Source organism: Harmonia axyridis, chromosome 4 (genome assembly GCF_914767665.1).
Source record: "Harmonia axyridis chromosome 4, icHarAxyr1.1, whole genome shotgun sequence".
Lineage (NCBI taxonomy): Eukaryota > Metazoa > Arthropoda > Insecta > Coleoptera > Coccinellidae > Harmonia > Harmonia axyridis.
Genome location: NC_059504.1, coordinates 27,042,948 through 27,060,155, shown reverse-complemented (window position 1 = coordinate 27,060,155; position 17,208 = coordinate 27,042,948). Strand labels below are relative to the sequence as shown.

The following is a 17,208-nucleotide window of genomic DNA, read 5'->3' as shown; positions in this document are numbered from 1 at the left end:
CGATCTTGTGAGCTGCGACCCTGATGCGGACTTTGTTCTTTTTGCTGATGACACAACTGTGCTCAAAAAGGCTCAGTCTAGGGAGCTTATAGTTCACATTTTGGGAGAGCTGTCCTCTGTTGTTTCAGAATGGTTCAATAGCAACCAGCTCAGCTTGAATGAAACGAAGACAGAGTATATGTATTTTTCAATGAGAGATCTAGGAGGGATGAATTCACTTGAACCAATCAAATTTTTAGGTGTACATATGGAGGGTAATTTGTCTTGGAATGCTCACATCGATAAAGTCTGTAGTTCAATTACGTCAGGTGTTTTTGCATTGCGGTCATTAACTGATGTTGTGTCGGATTCTGTGTTATTGTCTGTGTATCGTGGATTCATAGAATCTAGGATAACATATGGTATTTTGTGCTGGGGTCATGATGCTGGTGTGAAACGACTCTTTGGATTGCAAAGAAAGGCTATCAGAGTTTTGGGTAGACTTAATTACAGAGATGAATGCAAACATGTCTTTCAGGATAAAAAAATACTTACTGTCCCGTGTCTGTTCATTTTTCAGTGTTTGTTGTTTGTAAAGTCGCATGAGGAGGAATATAGAACACACCAGGATATTCATGAATATAACACAAGAAAAAGAGATCTAATTTATCCTGATTTCCACAGAATCAATAAGGTAAAGTGCGGTGTAACTTACTATGGGCCTAAGCTCTTCAACAGCCTGCCACCCACTGTGAGGGCGATGCCTACTAAACAATTCAAACTTTGTTTGAAGAAATACTTGTTGAATAAATGTTTTTTCTCATTGAATGAATACTATTTGAATAATTTTCAGGATTTTTCATGAGTATATATTTTCTTTTTGTATTTGACGTATGTAAACATTGTGAAATGTAATAGCATGAATAAATATTATTATTGCCGTAAAGGAAACAAATTCAACATCATTCTCAAGGATGATGTTGTTGAATATAGTTAGAGCCTCTTCTATATCTTCTGGTGTTATAAGGGTTAATCAAGACAAAATAAACTTACTATATTCCAGCAGAAATCGAAGAACTCATAGCACATAAAATAAGAGCAAGAGAAATATGGCATTTGACGCACTCTTCAGTCAATAAGAAGAAAACGAATGAAAAAAAGAAACATATTTCTATAGGAACGTTTCAAACTTGAACAGATTTGTCCACTATATTTGGAGAATATTTCGAGATATTACACATTTCCGAAATCAATCGAGTCATGAGAAAAAAACCAGAACCTTTGCCGACCATCTTGCCAAGGTATTCACTCCAAATAGCAATGATACTATATAAAATGAAAATACTTCAATAGTCGATGAAATCACTCAAAAAACGATCAAAGAACTACCAGAGAAAGGGATTACCCTACTCATGAATATATTCAAAGCTCTTCTCTCTCTTCTCCGACAAAACTATTGTCCAAAACATTTTGAAGCTTCAAATTTATCATGATTCTAAAACCAGGAACAGTCCCAAACTGCGACACCTCATTACAATCCAATCAGCCTGCTGCCTGCCGCCTGGAAAATTCTTGTACAGTTCTGAATTCTCTTGAGGAATTCGAAATGACTGCCTATTTTTAGCTGAAAAAGTGTAATATTTATCGCTCATATGATCTGCTCAGATGTATGTAAACTTCTTTAATAATTTGAATATGATTGAATCATATTCAAATTATGATGGTTGGTATGGTATTATTATATTATGGTTCTATTTTGGTCTTGACCCCCTTGACAGCCCCGCCCCCCCTCGTTGGAATCACGCTTGCCCACTTCTCGACTGGATTTTCTTACTCGTTCAGAAAAAAGAGCATTTTCGTTAAACAGAGCTTTAATAAATATTATTTCCGTTGTCATTCATACAAATCTTGAAATGTTCAAATCCTAGCTTCTAGTCGATGTAGAATAGCGTTTATTCTTTTAGGGTAAATTTTTTTTCTTATTCGCTCTATAGGATGAAAGTAAACACTAAGAACCAACCACGGCTTGGAGTCGGGTTGATATAATAACATTCTCAGTTAGTCCGAAGATCATGAAATAATAAAATCAGGACAGAAATATTCTTGGAGTGAATTCTTTTAGTCTGGTTGAAAATTTCATAACATTAACTTTTCAAATACAATTTCCGGCATATGTCCGCCTCGGCTATGAGTTTCATAGTTAATTCGATCAGTCCGATTTTTCACTACATTTTCCAATAAATCTGGCAGTCTGGCATCAATGGTGGTTCGAATATTGGCATTCAATGCTTCAACAGCTGCTCATTTGTCGGCACAAACCAATGACATAACCCCATAGAGAGTAATCGAGAGAGCCAGTTATCAGGACCACTTCTGGAAATAAGGTTGGCATTGATTTTGCAATGAATTGATGATCAGCGAATTGTATGGTGAGTCTTGTTGGAACCAAATGTTGTAGATGTTTAGCTGATTAATTTTTGGAAACAAAAGTATGGCTCGATAATGCTCGCCATTCACCCTAACCGCATCTCATTTCTCATTTGGAAAGAAATAATGACTGATGATGACGCCAGCGTGTAAACCACACTAAACAGTCGATTTTAATGGATGGAATGGCGATTCGTTGATGGCTTCAATATATGGTAATTTTGCTTATTGACATAGCCATTCAACCAAAAATGTGCTTAATCACTAAACACAATTCTTCGTTAAAAATGATCATCTTTGGTCAATTTCAAATCAGGCCAATCAGCAAAAATGAGACGTGAACGATGGTCATTTCACTGTTATAATCGCACGAATTGTATTTTATAGGCAAGTAAGCCAAGATCTATACGTAAAATTACATAGTGGAAGGACAAAGACTAACGAGTTGAAAACGACAACGTCTCGACGTCTCCTTCAACACTTCACGTACAGGCTCACGCCTCCGTGATTAGTGTTTATACCTGTAGTTTACAGAATAAACTATATTATTATTATTATTACTTCGCGCTACAGCACCAATATTCTCTTCGATACGCACATTTATTTGTCATGTTGATGGTTTTGAATCAAGAAGAGTAAAATTAGTGAAAGAACGATACATAACTGCTCAATTTACTGCTCATGCACTATGGCGATTATGTTGACCGTACAATGGATGAAGTGCTCTATGAACTTCGAAAACAGATTTTTTTTAAGTATATTTCCACAATTTGAAACCGTTGTTCTGGCGTTAAACGATTAATGTTGAATTGCCAAACCTTACTGAACAGAAATGTCAACACGGTTTGACATTTTCAACTGTCAAACCATAGACAACAACCATCGAACTTCTCATGAATTAAAAAAACACCCACTATATTTGAAATATCTTTATATTTTTATATTTTAATTACTATCATTATGGGTATGGGATCGAAAATCGAATTTAATAGTAAAAATGAAAAAAAAAACGACTAAAAGAATGAATTATTCATTCTACGACTAATAGAATGAATTATTCAACCTACACAAACCTAAAACCTACCCTCCCTAAAACAAACAAAATCCTGGCTGTGCCATTGATTCTTATACTTCGTGAGTAAGAGATAACACATCGTGATATATTAATATTATGTAAGTAATAAAAAAGATTAAATGTCTAGAATGAGGACATTAAATTTGCGTAAAAATTCCCTTATTTTTTGAATGATAATTTTAAAATTCATAACAAGATATCGACTTTACCCTTTTTAAACTGATAATCCACATCTTACACTTTATGTGTATCTGTTCTGACCATTGCAACGCATCATAATTTATGCTAGAAAACCAGATGAACGAACTGGGCTCATTCTCTTCACGCTTTCTTGGTGGTGCGAGACGATTAAATTAAAGAAGAATCCATTGGTCAAGTCGACTGTATCCTTCTGGCAGCCAGAGCCTCGTGCCTATTTGTTTTCATCTTCAGTGTTCGACGCACATTTTAATGATAGTTGCGATCTGGCATAATAACTATTCTAATAATTCCTTTAAACGGACAAGACTGAGTGTCCTTGTGTCGTCCTAGTTGTGCATCCGTTGTTATTGTACGAATGTAACTTTCGTTTTATTGTTTGTAGTCTGCAAGAACTGGTGTTGGATCAGAATCTGCTTAGTATTCTTCCCTCGACCATATGGGATTTGAAGAGGTTGAAAGTGTTGAAGGTGGCATGTAACAGGATTACTGTGCCTCCAGACAAGCTGCTGGATATGAGGTCTTTAGTTTTAACGGTGAGTAGCCAAATTTTTTCTCGAGGCGTTGACGATGATTGAGGCGAAACGAAAAGGTTACATCAACAGTTACCAGTTTCCCAATTATTTTATATTGAGTTTAAATTCAATTGGTATCCAAGGAATATTCTTTGTTTCATCGAAAACTAACGCAAAATATTTCTTATAATTGGCAAATTCTACTTTTGATTTGTATCTGAAGATCAAAAAATTTTGAACGGTTTTATTTGTTCCGAAATAACTGCTCGATTTTTCATAATTATTTATTGACTACACATGAATACAAACTTTATTTTCAATCCATATACAGGGTGTAATATGAGTGGTTGGCCATAGCCTAGTGGGAATGCAGGTCATTCAGGCTTTCCAGAAAAGTAGCTTGTTTTCAAAGGAGAAATCAATAATCTGAGTGCTGCGTGGAAATTTTAAAATTACATCAAAAGTTCTGAAGTTTTATATGAAGTGAACAAACCCACAAAATTTAAAAAAAACTGCTGATTTAGGATTTATGGATATACGAAATAAGGGCCAATTTTCATGAATCACTCTGTAACTCCGAAACTAACATCATAACAAGCTACTACTACTATGATTTCGAAGTCTAAAGAGACTTCAAAGTAATTTTTTTTACACGTTTTAGAGGAATGTCGTTATTGCTCTGAAAAAAATGCATAATTCAATGTAATTAAATCATTTTTCACTTTGAATGGTACACTTCTTTGAAAAGAGTAGCAAAATACTAATAATGAAGAGTTTTCAAAATACTGCCTTTTTATTTCTTTCGTGATAATATTTATGTCAGCTTACCAATAATTCCGCTACTAAAGATCCTATCTACTAGAGATTTTTCAAGTGAATATAAAATAACAATATTAAGCTTTATATAAAATTGATCAGAATTATATGAAAAAAATAATTGCCCCTTTGAAGACCACATCTTAGAATCCCATTGTGCAATAATACCGATTCTTGAAATTGAAATTTTGAAGATGAATCCTATTATTTAACATTATGAAATTTCTTGGACATAAAGCGACAAAAACTTTTTCGAATATTCAACTAGTGCAGGAGGATAAAACTAACCAGATTTTCAAATCTTAAATTTTTCTCATTAGGCCATTTAAAATTTAAAGTTTGGACTATTCAACTGTGAGTTTCAAAGATTATATAACTCGAGTCTCTCTTGTGAAATTGGGATCAATATATCTTATCCATAATTTTATATTACTGCTTCACAGCGAATAAAATTGTTGCTATCTTGAAATCATTTTGATGAACAATCTTATAAGTAATATAAATAAAAATAACATGAAGTAAGATTACATAATATGTTACATAGTGATTCTTGCAGTAGTGAACCAACCATTGCAATACGCTCTATATCGTTAGACGTTTGTGGAAAACCTACACAACTTGATTTCAATTTCAATGGAAAGAGAAGATGCTGCCTGTATTACGTTGGGATGCTTATTAATTATTAAAACACTATAGCTTTTATAATTATAATATTAATGTACTAGGAAATTGCATATGCTATTTAACAATGCAACGAAACGGATATACGATGAAGTCTATCCAAAGTGTTTCGCAAATTGAGTAGGCTTGAATTTTCAGGCAAAATTATTGGGATAGTAGAATTCTAATTCGATTATATCTTTTGAAATTAAAATCTTATGAAGAAATGAGGTACTCATTGCTTCAAGCCCCAATTGTCTCAATCGCTCGTTCTCTGAACATAGCATTAATTATAATTTATCCCGATGCCCTGTAATTTTCGAATTTTTCAAGTTTCCTTTCCTCTTTCGTGCTGAACCTGTTATAAAAATCATAAATGATTGAAGCATAAAATGAAAAAAACCATGATTTCTCAATGATAATAGATCAGAATAAGTTTGAATTTTATGTGTAGATGTATCTCTGCTGCGACAGTTGTGGAGAATGAGATTACACATAATGCGTATATTAGAGTTAAGGTTAAGTTAGTGAATGTTGAAAATTATAGAATAGTTATAGGTCATCAGTACTTTAATTTTTGCGGGGAGTAATTGAGGAAATTTTTTATTTTTATGTTACTCACAGGATTCATTAAGAATCCTCTGTAACGAATTGTATGTTTATTGACAATTGTCTTAATCATGGGCGTAACGAGGGGGGGCTTATTGGGGACGTAACCCCCCCCCATTGATCAGAAGGAAAAAATTTTTTGCAGAACAATAATAAAATAACTTGGAAGATTTTGCTTTTTCAAAGTTGTTATTGTGGAATTACAGAAGTATCATTGTGAGAAAAAAAATATTTTTAAATTGAACTACATGAAAATGCTTATTTGAGTGTAAGCAATTTTCTCATTCATCAGCTATTTAAACAAGATACCAAAATTCCCTCTCTTTTCAGTATTACTTCTTACTTTTACAAGTAGCATAGTCTTCTCGCCCAGAACCACGGGAAGCTTAATTTGGAAATTTGTCCTGTTGAAAATGAGGGAAACTTCAGAGCTCTTCTGAGATTCAGAGCCAATTTTGGAGATGAGGCTCTGAAAAAACATTTAGAAATAGGATCGAAAAATGCACTTCACCTCTCACCAAAAACACAAAATGAAATTATTTTGGCTATTTACGATATAATGTTGAAGAAATTGGTTGAGATGGTCAATTCCGCGAAATGTTTTACTGTTCTTGCAGATGAAACGACAGACATCTCAACATAAGAACAAGCATCAATCAGCGTTAGATACCTATACAACAATGATATTAAAGAAGATTTCCTTCAGTTTGTACCTGTTTCTGATTTAACTGGTAAAACTGTTTCTGATTTAACTGGGAAAAACCTTGCGACAGTCATTTTGAAATCATTACGCGAGTTTGGAATTGATACAAAGTATTTGAGGGGGCAAGGATATGATGGCGCCGCTGCAATGAGTGGAAAATTCAACGGAGCACAGGCTTATGTAATGGAAGAGCATCCGACTGCAATATATGTCCATTGTGTATCCCATAGCTTAAACCTTGCTATAAGTGCATCATGTTCAATTTCTGAGATCAGAAATTGCTGTGGGACTGCAACAAAACTATGTGTGTTTTATAACACCCCAAAAAGAATGGAGGTTATTACAAGAGCAATTGATAAACTGTTCCCTGAAGCCAAATCTACTCGTCTAAAACAACTCTGTCAAACTAGATAGGTTGAGCACCATGATTCAATATTACTACTTCAAGAAATGTTACCTGCTGTCCAGGAGGCTCTTGAAGAAGTTTCACAGTGGAAGGATGTAGAATCAGCGTCGATGGCATCGCAGCTTTTATGTGCACTTCAGAGTTCATCCTTTATAATCGGTTTGCAAGTGATGGCTAGAGTATTTTTCGAGCAAGTTTACCCCTTGCTCGATTTTTGCAGCATGAACATATCGATCTTTTAAATGCTATGAACATGGTGACTAATCTAAAAGGGACGATAGAAAAAATCAGAATCAATGCCGAAGAAGAATTCGCAACCATATTTAACGTATCAGAGACTATGGCTGAATTACTCAGTACCTCAATAAAAGCCCCAAGAAAAACTGGACGACAAACTCTTAGGTGCAACCTTGAAACCGACAATCCTCAATCATACTTTAAGATATCCCTATCTTTGCCATTTTTAGATCACTTTTTAAGTGAATTGAATAGTCGCTTTCTGAAACATCAAGACGTACTGAAAAGAGTTGAGTGTCTTATACCGACCTCTACCAGTAATGCTGAAGTCACCAGAACACAGGAAGAAAGTTTTAAAAAGCTCCTGAATTTCTTTCAGGAAGATATTCAAATTGGTGACATCGCTGCCATTGGGGAACTCCATATGTGGTACGAGAGAGTGAAAGATTTGAAAATTAGCTCAAGGAAGGCAATTAATTAATTACACTACCTGCCATCAGGATGTTTTCCCCACTATCAACACCCTCCTGAAAATTCTTACTACTCTTCCTGAATCGACATCAACCAGTGAAAGGTCCTTCTCATCTCTTAGAAGATTGAAAACATACTTAAGGAACACAACTGGCCAGCAAAGGTTGAACGGGCTTGCTATGCTCAATACTCACAGAGAGCTAGATATCAATGCTGCTGAAGTGTTGGACGAGCTGGCAAAAACACCTCGCCGTCTTGAATTTTGACTTTCTTGAATGAATGTATAGAGGAGCGTTATAGCAATTTTCACTTATACATTTATATTTTAGAATATTTTCAATCTTTTTTTAATTCTTACACGTATTTCATTGTTTATTAAGTGTAGCATTCAATAGTATAATATATATTGTGCCTGTATGATGAAATAATTTTTTTTCACACAAATCTTCTAATGGAAACGATATCTAGCCCCCCCCCCCTCCCTCCGCTTTTCACTTCAGTTCAGGTCACTCGCTAAAACTTGCCACTACCCATAACCCCCCCCAAAAGTCAACTCTAGTTACGCCACTGGTCTTAATAAACTTATTGATTGATTGATTGATAAAAACAATTTCAAGTTTGACGCCGAATTCCATATCGATCTCGTAAATAGAATTAAGAAAAATACAAGCAGAATATAGAAAAAAATTAACCAATATATTTCATGATCACAAAACTGATGAGTGGAGCTTGAGCTGCAGTTTCTATAAGTGGAAAGATTGAACGAATGTTCATGACGAATTTCAGAATGATCCTATCATCTAGAAAAACTAACCGATAACAATGATATCATAATACATTACATCACATATATGTATCTATATATATAGGCACATTGATGAACGAGATCTTGAAGCCAAGTCAGTGCTCTTACATTTTTTAGATTTGTTGAAGTTCTCCTTGTAGTTCCAAACAGTTGGATGAATTCAAACAATTCAGATATATCCGTTTATGATTCAAGGGATGTTGTTACCTACCTTAATGTTTCGAAAAGTGACATTACGGACCATAGTCCATAGTACACAAAAATTCTCAATAACCTCTTACTATTTTTATTTTATTTGGTTTTCATCAACTTTTTCTCGTCCTAATTGATTGATGGTTTTTAAATTATTCATGAGATATTGAGCAGATGTTTTCGATTCACAAAAATTTTTTGGTATATCAGCGTATTTCTTGGATATTTTTGATAATGGAATTGCCTATCAGAACGCATCTTATCTGACTCGCCACAAGGTATGTTTTGTTGGAAAAATTGACTCAAGATTGTGTGATACTAATTCAATGATTTTATTGTGCTATTCATAGGGAAAACCAAAGTCGCTCCTAGAACAAAAAAGAATTTCATTATTATATTCTACATCACATGATGCAAGAAGTTCTACTTCAACAAGTAGTCAGCTATATTTATCTGCGTGACATACGAGTCCAGGTACAACAAACTTGTGGTAAGGATATCGAAGGTATTCAAAAAACAAAGAAAAGAATAAGAATTGTTGGAAATTTTTGTGGAAGTTCATCCTGACACATTTTTCCGTACTGATGAGTGCCAAAAGCCCGAAACACGTATGTACGGTTAGCACTTTTTCTTGAGGGATGTCTGTCATTCTTTTCTTTGTTTTTTGAATAATCAACTCGTTATCCTTTACACATGTTTGTTGTTTCTGGACTCGTATGTCACGCTGATAAAGTTGGTTGTTGCCTTAAAACCGATTGGCTCTGCCTACGGAAAACACAAATGGGCTTCCAGCTCTTGCTGTTGACTCCGTTTGTTTGTTGTTTTCCTCTATGTGTTTTTCATCCTGATACTTTTTCACCGTACTGATGAGGGTCAAAAGCTCGAAACACAAGTCTACGGTTAGCACTTTTTTGAGAGATATTGACAATATTCGTCATCCATGCATTTCAGGATAAAACTCTTCATCGCTTTTACTCCATTACTTTGAGGGTGATAGGGAGTTAAAGGTGATTAAATTACGTTTCAATTAATAAAAATACTTTCATTCCGCGCGAACTGAAAGGAAAACTACAGTCTGAACGAAATATGACCGGTACACCTCTATCAGAGAAATTTTTTTTTGAACAATTATTAATGTTACTACCATTAGGAGTATCACTTTTAAACTGGCAAACTATTAGACATCTAGAAAAACGATTCAAATACACCATGAAGCAAGAAAATAAATCCGCTGAAACGTCCTGGAATGGTTGTGTGAGAAGTGGATCAGAGCTCATTCTTACTTTTTGAAGTGAAATTTTTGACACAAATGACAGGCTTCTATAGTATTTTTATATCACTATTGGTCCAGGCCAAAAAACAGTTTGTCGTGCTCGTTCTTTTGTTCTTTCGATTTCTTGATGTGCATCATGAAGACGTCGTAGAATCGATTTCCTAGCATTTTTTGGAATCACAATTTGACATCCTTTTTCAATCAATTGATTGTCAGAACTCAGATTTTCCCTTTTATTCCAGTGTGGCTGCATCTTTGGATCTAGGTGCTGACGATTTGTAAAAACTTTTTTGATTTCATAAGAAGTTTGTATAAAGGGTCATTTCCAGCTATTTCCTATATTTGATTTAGGAGTGGATCTAGTAAATGGAAGAAATGGGACATTTTGAATGTCTCTTGAATGAATGTGTGGGTTGTGGTCTTTATACTGTGACTAAAGTAGTTCACGGCCAAGGACAAATAAGGGAAATAAAAGAAAGGGATGAAAACACTTATTCAATTTATTTCCAACCCACTAAAAATGTGTGAAGAAGATGATAATTTGTCTAATCGATTTCAAGGGTCGCTAATCACTTGGGTCGTTGCAGGTACTTTTTCGTCGATCTCGGGAACGATGTGAAAATCTTTACTCTTCTCGATGGCGGTGCAAGTGTTGCACATATGTAGTAGTTGTAGACTGGACTGAACTCAACTGAATTATTATTTATTCGGAACTTCTTCCTCTTTTGCAGTCAGGCTATTAGCCTTTTACTGCTCCATCTCAATATAATTCACCTCTGGTGAGCTATTTTTATTCTGCTCTAGCAGGTGGCAATATGCCACTCAGAAAAATTGTGTAATCACCACACAATCTCTGTGCCAGTAAGGGTTTGGCTTTAACACACACTTCCTAGGGAAGTGCCATCTTCGGTCGTTTGTGTTTTCTAGGAGCTTTTTCATCGTAGTCGCAAGCCTTCCTTATAAGAGGGTTTGCGTGATTTTCCATTTTAATGAAGGTCTTCACGCTCTATCAAAATTTATTCGGATTGAGTGTGATAGAGCTTTCTCTATATCAATCAAATGATTCTTTTGTAGTGTTTTCTAAAAATTCCCACATAATAAGAATGTCATCGACAAATTCTTTGTGGTTTCCTATATTTTTAAAGCTTGATCTTCACGCCAATAAAATTCATCCCCTGAGCTCACCGAACCCATTGAAGCTCCCAAAAAGAGATATCTTTCCCATGGTGTGGAAAATGTGAGTTTTTAGCTAACCCCATTCAACTCCAACTGTCAATACCTATACAATAGTTGCATCTAATGTTGAAAAATATTTTGAATTATAACTGTAGAGATTCCCCCCAAGGAGAATTGAAGGGGTGAATGTCTCTTAAAACATATTGATTGAGCTTTGCGAAATCTACACAAATTCTTATTTTTCCATTTGATTTTTGTACCATTACCAAAGGACTGGCAAAATCAGAAATGACGCATGTCATTCGGGCCTTACAGAAAAATAGCTTGTTTTGTATCCTAAGACTGTTAGTTTCCGAGATACAGGGTGGTTCATGAAAATTTCCTTTCCTCTGAGATAAATTCCCTTTAACTATATGTGCTATATATCACAAATAAACTTCCCCAACTTGTTCCACTCACAAAAAACATTTTGATATTCTTCCTCTAAATTCAAATTAGGTGATGGATCTTTCCATATCCTACCTGATATCGATAAATCGATCGGTGCTGATCTAATGCCGGAAAAAAGACTAGTTCATTACAAAGTATTGTAACGCCCTCACATTCCAAATGTGAACAAATCTTCTATATATTTTCATCCAAATTGTTAACCTACTTTGTGAATACAATCAATAAAGTCTTTTTGAATTAAGATTTGAATTTTTTAAGTGATTCGCGTGTTTAAATAGTATCTAGTATCTCTGTATAATCATTCAACAGAGTGTTGTAGTCTAGTCAGTTATTTCAAATTATTGATAATAATTGTATAACTGAAGAGCCACTGGTGGAGCCCCGAGACCGTGAAATCTGTATATGTAAACATTCATCCCCCATTGAAAGTTTAAACAACAATTCTGTTTTTATCCCATGAATTATTTCAAGTGTAATTTGGCCTGCCTAAGTGTCTAAGGAAACAAATCAAATTTTCCCAACAAATTGTTTGACTTCGTCAGCTCAATTTCTGCATTGTTTGCCACTTGAATGATGGGTGGGTGCAACTTCCTATGCTTTCTAATTGTTCAATAGTTCATGGTCAGATGCACTTCATCTGTTGCAGGTAAAGGGAAAAGCATTTGAATCGAAGGCGTGGAAAATTTTTTCATCGAGAAGAATTATCGAACTGATTATTCAAAGAGATGTCTTTAAGTTTTTCATCTCTCGGGGCTCCAATTACTCAACATTAATTTTATGAATTCTGCAGAGTTGATTTCTGTTAGGACCTAATTTGGCGCCCTAGGCTTATGCCTAGAGGAACTAGAGAAGTTTACTTGTGTTAGGGCGCAAATTGAGTCTCTACTTAATTTGCTACTCTGCCTACGGTGTCGGTTTGTTAGCTGTGAAGGAAAATAAGTGATAATTTCATTTGACAAATGTTTTCCTCGATGATACTCAAATGATTGACTTATTATTACTAGAAAATACTTTGTTTTACCTTCAATAATTTTTATTATTTTACAGGAAACAGAACAGAAAATCGAAAACTCATGGAAAAATAACTGTATTTCTAATCTCAACCTACGATCTAACCGACTGAAAGGAAATATAATTCTTGGAAACTACGGAGTAAGGTATTCTTTAATAATTTTCACGAATGATTCTAAATTATCCAATTTTTTTCAGAATCTTATTGAATTGGATGTGAGTGAAAATAATATCGAACATCTGGACTTGAGTGCTTTAGAGCAATTGCAGATCGTGCAGTGTTCCAGAAATTCCTTAACCCAATTGATAATCTACGGAAAGCAGTTGACCTCTCTCATAGCAGGGAATAATAGTGAGTATTTAAATCCTCTTCTGACTAAAAGAACTAAAGACATTTCTTTCAGAGTTGAAATCTCTTGCAGTCTCCTATCCTCCAACGAATCTCAGGCATATTGATGTTTCTTACAATGATCTCGATTCGCTACCAGAATGGCTGGCAGGGTGTTCAGAAGTTCAATGTATCTTTGCCAGCAACAATAATCTACAGACACTTCCTGAGCATTTATTCTGCAACGAAATGCCTTACCTGCATACCCTCCAACTGGCCTACAACCAACTACAAATGCTGCCAACGATTCAGCGGAAGTTACCAATACAAGAACTGTTTCTTCAGAACAACAGTCTCTCAAATCTCCCGAAGACCTTGTTCAAATATATACCCGACATGAAAGTCCTCAATCTTTCCAACAACAGACTGTGTGATCTACCAATACCCGATTCAGTGTTGCTTTTGGAGAAATTCTTCTTAACCGCCAACTGCCTTATAGATCGCTCGTTGGAGAATATGACTCCATACTTGAGAAACATACGGATGCTTCATGCAGCTTATAATAATTTCACATCTCTTCCAGAGGGTTGCGTGCTATATTGGACCGAGATAGAAGAGATTGTTCTTTCTGGAAACAAATTGTTGAAATTGCCGAACGATATTCAGAATCTGAAACACCTGACAGTCCTAAGGGTGCATTCGAATCTCCTTCAGACGATACCCAAGCTATCAAGCTTGACTTCGTTAAGAGTCTTGGACTTGGCACATAATCAGTTGGACAGAATAGACCTAAAAGATCTTATACCGCCCAACCTGAAATTCTTGGATCTTTCTTGTAACACGAAACTTCACGTCGATTCTCACCAATTCAATACTTACAGGACGCAAAGACCTATGAGTTTGGTAGACGTTTCTGGTAAAAACCGCACAACGCTTCCGTTGACACCTTCTCCGTTTTGTGAAAATGATCTGACGGAATATAGTTGGAGCGTTGGATTCTCAGAAACTTCTGGATGCAAACAGAAGCTTTATATCTCTCAAATAAGGTTACCAGCCTTCTGTAATACTGAAGCTCTTTTTGGTATGTTTGATGGCGAGAATAATAACAGTGTACCTGTTGGTGTGGATAAAGTAGTTCCTAGGATATTGTTAGAGGAAATAACCGTCAAAGAAACTGCTGCAGATTATATGAAATATACCATGCTTTCTGCCCACAGGGAGCTCAAAGATAAGGGTCAAAAACAAGGATTGAATGCAATTATAGTCCATATTCTGAAGACCAAACAAACTCCTGAGTACTCGTTTTGCGGTGGACCAAGAAAATACATTATGAAGATAGCTAGTGTTGGAGATATCAAGCTGATTTTAGGGAGAGCAGCAGGGCCGGTAAAGCTTCTCCCAGTTAAGCAGAGGAAGCAGATAAGAACGAATCCACAGTTCCAGTATACAGTTCCAGATCCAGATTTGACTGATGTCTTTTTGGACGAAGAGTATGAGTACATGATTATAGCAAATAAAACATTATGGGATGTCATCAGTCCAGAAAATGCTATTCGGGAAGTCACCTTGCAGAGGAATGTCATACTAGCAGCTAAGAGGTTGCAAGATTTGGCTCAGAGCTACGGTGCTGAGGAAAATTTAAGTGTAATAGTCGTCAAGTTCAACATCTTGAGTACTGACGTCGACTTGCTCATGAGGGAGTTGAGGCAAACGTTCAAGAAGAGCAAATACCAAAGTGAAAGTAGTTTCTCTTCCAGCACAACTTGTCAGCCTGGTTGTTGCTGCGAAGCTTTGAACAACGAATGTGTGAATTGCATAGGGAAGTTACTAAATGAAGATAGATCATCACCAAGTGGTCAGAGTGATCATAACTGTAGTGATTGCAACTCTTCGGCAAAACTGTTCATAAGCCAACTGAACAAACAAAGTGATTCTTCAAGCAGATCAGTCAGGAGTGTAACTCCATCAATCTTTGAGAGTGTGGGTGTAAAAGCTAGTCCTGAACGAAGGAGCTATAGAGGTGTAGCCAAGGCTCTTCGAGCAAGAAGAGAGGAAGAAAGAAACAAAGACGATAGCGATTCTGCTCTTTCGGAAGAGCAGTTCAAATGTTGGGAGTACATGTTGGAGCAAAACACCCAATTATTATTCGATAAAGAGTTGCATACCTTGAAGAAGAATGGAAAGAAAGCGCAGTTAGTCCCTAAGACATCGCAATTATCGAGGAGTAATCCACTTTTGACCGAAAACTCAAATAGTAATACAGGAGGTTTTTTATCGAGGCAGTTTGGTAGTGCTCGATCCTTCAACCCGTTAGTGTCAAAGTCTCCATCTAGGTTTACTTTGGATAAAAAGCTTCTGGGTGGACCACATGCTGCCTACTTTGGCAGTTTGCAAAGACTCATGCCTTATAACTTAGAGTATGATTTTGCAGTTATGCACGAAAGAGGCCTGGCTGATTCCTTGGATTTAGATAGAATGCAACAGTACTGGGGAGTTACTACTACAGAATTATGAAATATAATTTCACAAAGAAATATACAGGGTTGCCAACGAAAACATGATACTTACATTATGATGATAATATCTCATCATAGAACATTTCCAGAGTTTGTTGTTATTCTTTAGAACTTTATTATAAGGGTAATGATGATAAGAATACTATATCTTTATCTTTTAAAATTATTTCCTTGATCATTCGTTCTCAGAAAACATACATATGTATATAGTCTTTTTTTTAGTGATCCAACACTGGGAAAACATACTCCACCCATGGAATATTCAGAGGATTTTGAGTAGGGAGTTTGAATTCAATAAGGGTTTACCCAATTCCATGTGAAAAATAGTTTCAATTGATTAGTCCAACACGTTTAAAAAATATTGATATTTCAGATGTATCTGAGTTGTTATGACATGGATATGAGGACAAATTCAAAAAATTTTTTTGAAAAGTGAACAGACCTGTTTAAGCTTCCGTAATTCGATCTCAGTTGTTTCCAAAAGCGAGAAATTATCACAAATAAAATTTTAAGATAAATATCAAACAGTTGGGGTACCTGAATGAAATTGATATTTTTCCAATGAAATATCAGTATGTTGTATGTATTCAAATTTTTCGTAAAAGAATAATCCATTGGTGAAGTTTAGCTACCGAGTATCGAGTCACCTTGTATTACTCTGGCATTTCATTTTAACATTTATTCACTCTATATACCTATAACCTCATGTAAATAGGTTGATGTAAACAAAATCTTAGATAAAATTCATAATAATTTATTAAATAAATCGAGAAACAATATAATATACATAATAAAAATAATAATAAATTGACGACTAGTTTTTTAACGGACACATATCTCTTATCATACAATATTTTTGTAAATTGTTTCGACTAGAATATGTACTGTACACAGCTTTCAGTGGCACAGCCAATTTCAGAATTTTGTGCCTTGTGCTCGGTTGTGCAAGACATGATGCGTATTCTCTTCAGATTCTGAGATGCATAATTTGGATGTTTGATGTAATTAAATTGATAGGTATAAGTTCTCTCTTAGTCCATAATACCACAATTTTTTTTCAAAACAGATTTAAAGTAGTAACTAGTGATGTGCGTGTAAAAAATCTGAAAAATTTCATCCAAACATTGAAAGTTGTGCTGAAACATTGATAGTGAAAGCAGAGAATATTTTTGTCATTCTCCAATTAAATATCCATCAACGTAGAAAAGCGATGATAACTTTACGATCATTCTTTCTTACGACAATTTAAATTTTTTGATTGATTATAAACCAAAATACCTTGACTTAAGATTAATAATTTATGTGTAAGAATCGTTTATATTTTCAGTTCATTCTGATTATTGACGGAAATAATACTAAAT

At 35.2% G+C, this 17,208-nt stretch overlaps 1 protein-coding gene across 2 annotated transcripts in view; it reads left to right on the top strand.

Annotated features, from left to right (window-relative positions):
• LOC123677653 (protein phosphatase PHLPP-like protein) overlaps positions 1 to 16,658 on the top strand; it is a 36,955-nt gene extending 20,297 nt beyond the window's left edge. Inside the window, exons 3-6 of one of the 2 annotated variants that reach the window (XM_045614309.1) lie at positions 4,065 to 4,215; positions 13,040 to 13,144; positions 13,202 to 13,355; positions 13,408 to 16,658. In XM_045614309.1, the coding sequence (XP_045470265.1) occupies positions 4,065 to 4,215; positions 13,040 to 13,144; positions 13,202 to 13,355; positions 13,408 to 15,845 (2,848 nt within the window). In that variant the 3' untranslated portion in view covers positions 15,846 to 16,658. Of the gene's footprint in view, positions 1 to 4,064; positions 4,216 to 13,039; positions 13,356 to 13,407 lie in introns of both variants that reach the window. The other variant, XM_045614308.1, reaches the window with a different exon arrangement.
• The last annotated feature ends 550 nt before the right edge of the window (positions 16,659 to 17,208 follow it).